This window comes from Diplotaxodon limnothrissa, linkage group LG20, assembly GCF_057381915.1.
Source record: "Diplotaxodon limnothrissa isolate DT_005_m linkage group LG20, D_limnothrissa_male_GT1.1, whole genome shotgun sequence".
Taxonomy (NCBI): Eukaryota; Metazoa; Chordata; class Actinopteri; order Cichliformes; family Cichlidae; genus Diplotaxodon; species Diplotaxodon limnothrissa.
The window spans coordinates 5984699-5992776 of NC_140615.1; the positions used below are offsets into that span (position 1 = coordinate 5984699).

At 42.3% G+C, this 8078-nt stretch overlaps 1 protein-coding gene across 1 annotated transcript; it reads right to left on the reverse strand.

Annotated features, from left to right (window-relative positions):
* Positions 1-210: 210 nt before the first annotated feature.
* On the reverse strand, positions 211-7852 carry perm1a (PPARGC1 and ESRR induced regulator, muscle 1a). The gene is made up of 4 exons (XM_085344941.1): positions 7737-7852; positions 3750-7420; positions 1299-1415; positions 211-1133 (listed from the first exon to the last, which is right to left on the reverse strand). Exons 2-4 carry the CDS (start codon positions 7396-7398, stop codon positions 1003-1005), a joined length of 3897 nt encoding a protein of 1298 aa, XP_085201067.1. The 5' UTR covers positions 7399-7420; positions 7737-7852; the 3' UTR covers positions 211-1002.
* Between the last annotated feature and the right edge of the window lie 226 nt (positions 7853-8078).

Sequence of the window (8078 nt, forward strand, 5' to 3'; positions counted from 1 at the left end):
AACAACAAAAAGATTCCTTTGAAAAATCAAGAGAACTTTGAAACACTTGGAGTTTATGGTCCAGTGTTGCCCCCTGCTGGACAAAACGTCTTGACAGAGTGCTCTTTGAATACCAACAATACTGACCAAACTTTTAAACTCTTTAAATTTAAACAGTATATTAAAATACATTGTGATATAAGCTTAGTCTTATATTTCTGTACTGATTTATCGGCAGTATTTTGTTTATTCTAGGGAAGAAAGACATTGTAAATCACACAGCTGCGTCCAGTTACGAGTTTATGTCGCCATCTAGTGTTTAGAAAGGTTTGCGTGCACGTCTGCTTTTTCAATAACACACACAGCACACAACCTACACTGTTTACTTTAGTTCAACTGAAAGGCATCACTGCCATTATCATCAACATCCACAGCTCAGTGCAACATATGACAACAGTATACAGATCTCTGTCATTAACATAAAATACCATTCACATAATATATAATATACATATAACTGATACTGGCACAGAATGCTGTCCCCCTTAAATAAATTATGCTTCTGAATGGGAGCGGCTACAGTGGCAAATCTGTAAAATACAATAACTGTGAGTAAGAATATTTTAAAAGTTTGGTTGATTTAAATAGAAGCATCTGCTACCAAAAGTCATGTAATGGAAACAAGTTTGTGTAAATTTCTCCTGAATCTCTACAGTCTCTCACACTAATCCACTTATCACTCATCACCTCCAAGCTTGCTTCACACATACTTATGCATCTGATTTTTCTAAAGCCTTCTTTCAGTCAGATGAGCTTGCCTCATCTTGCCTTTGGTCGTTTCATTTTTTTTTCTGAACACTTTCGGATGTTAAAGTTTCACTCAAGTTAAATAACTGCTCTTAAAATAAACACTTTCTCTGGAAAGCTCAGTGAGACGTAAGATCAGTAATCACAGTGCAAACGTGTTTCAACAATCCGCCGCGGACTTTCTGGAAAAGATGGATCACTTCAGCCTCGACATATTTAGAGGCCGAGAGGTGAAGGAGCAGGCAGCGCCCTGCGGTGCAGTTTCGTTTCACAGCCGGCCGCCTCCGCTTTGACGTACTTACGCAGGTATCGAATGGCTGACAGGGCACTTACATTGGCCAGCAGAACTGTGTGGAAAATGCAAGTGAAAAAGTGAGTAATCCTGTTGCTAAAATCCAAGTTTCAGTGTGGCAGGACTTAAGCGCAGTCACTTAATAAGAACCATTTTGTAATTTCAGTCTTTAAAAAGGAAATTTTCTGTGGTATTAAACACCCTGATGCTGCACACGTACCAGCCTTCCAAGCATCTCCGACTTGAGGATTTGCAGTCTTCAGCACCCACGAGGCAAACGCAATGCAAACCAGACACATGTCTGACTGTTTGAGCGGCAGGAATGGGGCATCCAACCCTTCAAAGACAGAAATGTTTTGAGTGGGTAAGCTGTTCGTGCAAATGCAACACACAAGAATGGAACAACCATGTACAAAGAAATCCATTTGTGTTTGGCAGCTGTAAATAAAATCCCACCAAGTTTGGCCTTCCTCTGCTCTCACACAGTGCCCCAGTAAACCTCGAAACACCTGCAGACAGTTCACTTCTAGGAGTATATAAGTATATATATATCTAGTGAGTATTTGTGACATTAAAGATAACCCTCATGGGTAAGCAAAAGAGCTCAGATATCATATAGCATATTAATTAAATGCATTGGAGGAGGAGAGGGATTTACACATAAAGACTCATGAATAAATATGAGGTAATTTCATTTCCTTCACAGCCAAACACAATTACAGCCGGCTTAGAGCTCAGATATGACGCTCATTGAGTGAAGTCAACTTATCACGCACTACCATTCCCCTTAGCTTCACTCCTGCGTGCCTGCAGTCCAGTACGGATCGTGTGACAGCTGAGGAAAGAGAATCTGTCCCAGTCAGGACTGTAACAGCTGACCGAGCAGTGGACATGTCCAACGTTACAGTCGTCCACATGTGAGGAAAACAAAAAAGAGCTTAACTAAACCTGATTTAATGAAAAATAGTCTATTAGTTTTGGTTTTTTGTCTGGAGGCCTCACAGAGATGCAATCTGTTGGACAGGTTCATACAGTTAGAGCAGTCTTCATCTTGCTCTTCGAAACATCTTTTTTAAGTTTAAGTGTGTCACTCTAAGATACTGTAATACAGAATTTTTTCACTTTTCCATTGAGGCTGGAGTGGAAAACAATATCAGGTCCAGCATACTGTAGGTGAAGTGTTCAGAAGACAACTGGACTCTATTCACCTCCTCTGGGCTGTGTTTGCTGCCTCGTTCAGGAGATTTTGGCTGATCACAGGCAGTGTTGGTCAAGTTACTTGAAAAAAGTAATCAGTAACTAATTACTGATTACTTCCCCCCAAAAAGTAATCCCGTTACTTTAATGATTACTTATTTTCAAAGGTAATTAATTACTTAGTTACTTAGTTACTTTTAAAAAACACGATTTACAACCTGAATAGGTGATAAAGCAACAGATCTTTCAGCCCAATTCTACTTTTTCTGCATAATCCATCATACAAAATGTAATCAAATGGAAAAGTCTCTTTTTTAAACTTGTTTTATTAGTTTTAATCTTTTAATTTTTTAGCTTTAAAATTTAATTATATGCAACATTCTCTGACTGGAAGAAATTTGTTTAATATTTAAACACATTCCAGCACATAAAATATATATATATATATTTTGTGTTTACACTCACTCTTTCAAGTAGATGCAAGTAAAACACAGCAGAAAATAAATAAAATCAAAGACTAGCGGTCCTTTTGCTCTATTTTCACCTGTAAAGCAGGACTGCGGGTAGGCGGAGGTTTACCCTGGTGTAGGTGTGCCACAGCGGTCAGTGGAAGAATCCGCGAGTTTCTCTGTGAGTTTCCCATTACGTCATAGCGCACTCGGTGCTTGCTTGGAAGTTTATGGGTTTTTTTTCGCTGTAAAAAGAAGTTTTCTTCCTACGCGCAGCAGACGCTAATGTTTTTGTCACTTTTTATGGAATCAAACTCAAAGTAAGGTCAGTACTTCCACGCTTTAAACGCTGCACGCTCATACTCTCTCCCGCACTCGATATATTATCCATTGTTGATCTGCACACAGCTGTTGTCATGAACGTCACACTTGCTTACATCACTGTCATGAGACGTTCTCCCAAAAACATCACGGTTTTAGTAACGCAGTAACGCAGCGTTCCTACGGGAAAGTAACGGTAATCTATTTACTGTTTTTGCAATAGTAATCCCTTACTTTACTCGCTACTTGAAAAAAGTAATCGGATTACAGTAACACGTTACAAGTAACGCGTTACTGCCCATCTCTGATCACAGGTCATTTTAAGATTTGAAAGCAACTGAGTGCTGCTTTGTGCAACGATGACAAATTTAGACCCCTATCTGATACGTGGACATGTTTGTAAAATCAGATGGTTAAGCTGGGAGAATATAAAGAATGAATGAGGGGAAAATGCATTTTCTGTCTTTTTTCCCTTTCAACTTCTTACAAAAAATAAAGGCAAATTGAATCATTTACTTGGAATTTCAGTGAAGATGCTACTGAGATCTCATCTCTTTACTTTTTTAAATCAAACCAATCCAAACTGTTATGTCTGAAATCCAGGATACATACTGAAGATTCGACCACTGCACATTGCAATGAATCTCATAACCTAACGCATTTCCACGGTTACTGTGTGCATCGTTGTGTTAAAGTGGACTTACTTGGATTTGAAACGGCCGTCTGCAGGTCTTCGTATCTGAAAGGCTGCTGTGCTAGTTGGCTGACTACCCTGTCCTCAAAGTGGTAGAGCAGTGGATCAGGAAACATCACGTCTTCATTTCCCAGTGCATTCAGAGAAGAAACTGTCCTTGCATGAGAACCGCCCCTTTGTCTCGCAGGTACGAGAGACAGAGAGTGCGACGCCTGGTTTTGGACTGTAGATGCTGAAAAATTTATGTTCCTGAAGGAGAATGTTGTTTTCCAGAAGAAGTTTTGTCTGAGGTTGTTCTCTGCAAAGAAATCATCATACATGTCTTTAGAAATATGAGATGAGCTCGCCTTGCGGCTGAACCTGGTAAATACCCTGACAGGACCGGTGTTATCCTCTTCATCGGATTCCGACTCGTCAGATGAGGATGATGAGGCAAAGAAATAATCATAAGCTTCCGGGAACTGGAATTTTCTGTTAGCTGAGCGAGAGCTGGAAAAGATAGGAACTGGCTTGTCTTTGGTCTCATCTTCAGTTGCGATGAGCGGATAGAAGAAGTTTTCTGTGTCGAACTCAGAGAAAAAATGATCATACGTTTCAGGGACTGAATTCCCGTCATCGTAGAAGGTGGTTAAGTTATCTGCAGCTGGTTGGCTGGGAGCAGTTTGTTTCCCTCCAAAGAAGTACTGAAATATATCTATGAGAGAGATGCTGTAACTGTCTGTCAGAGAGGAAGGCAGAGGATCTGTGCCTTTGTCTTGCTTAGGCAAGACATACTCTGCTTTCTGAGATTCTCCTTCATCTACTGTTTGTAAAGTTTCACATTTCTGCGTGTAGCTAAATGACTCAGACTCGAGTGCACGTAAGTTGTGCACGCTGATATTTTTGGAAATCTTTCGGAGGGACTTTTCAGCCTTTTCTGAGAGGAAAGGTCGAGAAGTGTCGCTCACAGATGTCAGCATCACATTTTCAGGGTAAATATCAGCACTTTGGCTCACGTGGGCTGATTCACTCTCCCATAAAACACTTCGTGAAGGGGAAAAATTGGCCGCGCTATTAGGATTAAAACATGATTCTACAGCATCGGGGAAACCAGAGGCGTCCTCGGTCGTTTGCTCGGGTGTGGACTCGTCTATTTGAGTGAAAAAGCCTGAATCTGCCATCTCCTCGTTTTCCTGTAACGGTGGGAGGGAGCTGGGTGGAGCAGCTTTGCTGATCATTCTCAAACCCAGAATGTCGTTTATTGTCAGCTTCTCCATCTCACTCCAAAAGGAAGACATAGCAAACACTGGATTCAGCACCCGTTCAGGTTTACATTCAGCTTCGGGTACCAAGATGGCATCTTCCGCTTTTCCCAACAACTCGCACACTGAGTCTGGGCTCTTGAGTCCAGATTTCTCGTCCCCCTTTTTTCCTCCATGACCTCCAGACTCTTGCTCGCTGACAGATGAACAGAAACTTGCTGGCATGTCTCTGATATTTCCATTTGACCGTGACTCTGTGTTCAGAGTACTGCAGGATGATACATTTGTGATATCTGAAAGACTTGTTAGTACATCTTCAGACACGGGTGATTTGGTTTCTGCTCGACTCTTGCTTGTTATCTGTGATGCCGCTAGTGTTTCTGTGCTTTTCTCTGAAATATCTAATTTGGGTGAGGTGTGAACCTCAAGAGGACACTCTGTATTCACACCTATACAGGGTGAACTTTTAGACAGAAAGCTTTCATCGGGCGAGGGATTAAAACTATCAGATGTAAATTGAGCGCTGATAACTTTGCAGGCAGAAGTTTTTAATTGCAGAGGTTTTGTGAGCAAGCCTTTTAAAGTCGAGGCTGTAGGTGGAGAATAGTCGGTGTTTGCCATTGTGCCGCTATATTGGTCTGTGTTGTGAAACTCCTTTTCCAGCTGTTGTTGGGGCTCAGCCTCACTGGGACACAGTGTGGGCTCGTCCCCGCCAGAATTTCCAGCCTCCACAGCCAGGACTGACTTAGCGGCGGGTTGTCTGTCATTTTGGCCGACTTCCACAGAAGTAGCATTTGACTCTGAGCTCGATAAAAGACTATGAGTTACTGCTTTGACCTCTACAGCAGATGTGAGATTCTTTTCATTTTCAGGTGAAGTGACGGAGTGACGCCCCTCGACTTTTATGTCCCCGCTCTGACTTTCTCTGCCCATGTCTGGTTTACCATATTCACCTACTGTCATTAAAACTGGCAGTTTAGAATACATTTTCAGTCCAGCTGATTTTTCTTCCTGCGACTCGCTGCAAACCTCTGAGTTTGTTGCCACAGTAGCACTGCTGTTTGGTGCAGACGTTGCACTGTCATCAGTTTGACTCAGTGTGGTCGCTGAGCTATTGTTTGCTGAATTATTGTCGGATGTATCTGTACTCCTCCTCTGCCTGCCCACACTCTCTGACAAATATTGGTGCTGACTATCACATGGAGGATTAGAAGATATAATCACCGGGAAACTGCTGCTGGTCATTGAATATGGTGTTAGAAGAGATGTGAGATTTTTCTGTGGTTCGTTTAAATAAAACGACTTGATATCCTCAGAAAAGCAGAGACCTGTTCCTGCTTTTGACGGGCACTGCTCCTCCTCCGAGTCGCTCGGCTTGACTAAAACCTGCCTCTCGTATCCGTGCCCACCTTCGCCTTGCTCCACACTGAGCCGTCTCTTCTTTCTCCTCTTCCTCTTCATGGAAGCAGACGGAGATTCTTGGATCACTGCTTTGTTTGAACATGCTGTGTCTGACTGTGAAACAATAGGAGTTTGGTCTTCCTGCCATTTAATATTTGCCATGTCCAAATCACTGGCTAAATCAGTGGCACACTTTTTACAGAGGTGTTTCAACAATTCTTCCTCTTTAAAGTCATGTAGAAGTGCGCATGTCTGCACCTTGTTTGGTGTGGCCACTGAGCAGACGGCCGTGCACAGTGAGTCACGATTCCACTGCTGTACGTCGCTGACTCTGGGTTCTGTGCAGGCTTCCTCTCTGATGAATAACTCAGTTTCAGTTGATTTGTTAGTGTTGAGTACTGAGTTACTGGCTGCATGTTGCAAGGAAATGCTGGGGTCAGAGTGCACTTTTCTCAGTGTGTTTGTCTTTCTGATGGTGTCGACAGGCCTCTTGCTCTCTTTGCCAACTGCTGTTTCACCCCTGGCAGGCAGAAAGTTTAACTTTTGGATGTTTTTTGGCAGTGCATCTCTACTGGCCTGCTGCCCTTCGCTGCACCGCTCCGTCTCTTGTATTGCCTCACTGTTTTTTCCAAAGTTCACTCGGCTTGGCTCAGGCTCTGTCAGACTTTTCAGCCTTTCAAAAAACATATTGACGGACTGCAGGTGGATATCCTCCTCGCTGCCCGAGAGGACGCTCTCCATCCCTCCTATGCCGTGTTTGCTGAGGTAGTGTTCCACAGGAGAGCCCTCACAGTGTGGCGGCCCATCGATAGGGCGGTCAGTCTCAGAAAAGCCTGCGGTTAGATCGACTCTCTGAGCCCTCATGGCAAGAACAGACCCCGTGTCATCAATGTCACTCATCCCCGAATCTTCGAGACCTGCTAGCGATGGAGGAAGCAGATTACACTCCTCGCACTCTGCAAAGAAGCGCTCCCAGTCACGGTCACAGATTTCCACACTGTATTCAAACTCTTCCATTTTGCTTCAACTTCAACAAAACCTGCAAAATCAATTTAAAGAGCTGTCAAGTAAAACCCTTGTTATCAGGTAATATTAACATTTACAGATCTTGTCAGGATGACTAGCAAACTCTAATCTCAAATCAACTCATTAATAAAGCTGCTTATGAAAAATACAAGGATATGAATTTTAAGTGCGCGTCATTTTCAATCCACAATTTAAATTGCAATGCAAATCATAAAACTAAAATGCCACAACTTACAACTTACTTATATTAAAATTACAGCATATAGAATTCAAATGTTTATGTGTTTTAGCTGTTTTGTTGTACTTTTACATCCAAACATGGTTCCTACCTGTCCTGATTCAAGCTGTCCTGCTCTGCAGGAGATGAAGGTCAAGGAAGTCTCTGCAGCACCATGCTGTACGTCCTCTGGTAGGTGTTCTTGCATGTGAGCATGCGACAAGGCAAGCCCCATGATCTGATAAATATAGAGCGGTGCTTCTGATCACGTAATACACGCAGTGTTCTCACAGCCGCCATCTCTAACAGAGGTATAACATTTCTGAACTTTAAATAGATTCTCCCCTGGCAAACTGCTAATCTGCTTTTAGAGTAGCTTTAATGTTACTGTTGTTTAATTAGCAGAAAAACTCTTGGCATATTTAATTAAAGTTACGTATGTTTTATTATTAAT

Excerpts from the sequence above, each read along its gene's own strand:
- perm1a (XM_085344941.1), bottom strand. The coding sequence starts at position 7,398 with ATGGAAGAGTTTGAATACAGTGTGGAAATCTGTGACCGTGACTGGGAG. Across the intron at positions 1,416-3,749 it reads GACGGCCGTTTCAAATCCAA|GGTTGGATGCCCCATTCCTG; the intron begins GTAAGTCCACTT and ends CTGTCTTTGAAG. Across the intron at positions 1,134-1,298 it reads CGGAGATGCTTGGAAGGCTG|TTCTGCTGGCCAATGTAAGT; the intron begins GTACGTGTGCAG and ends TTTTCCACACAG.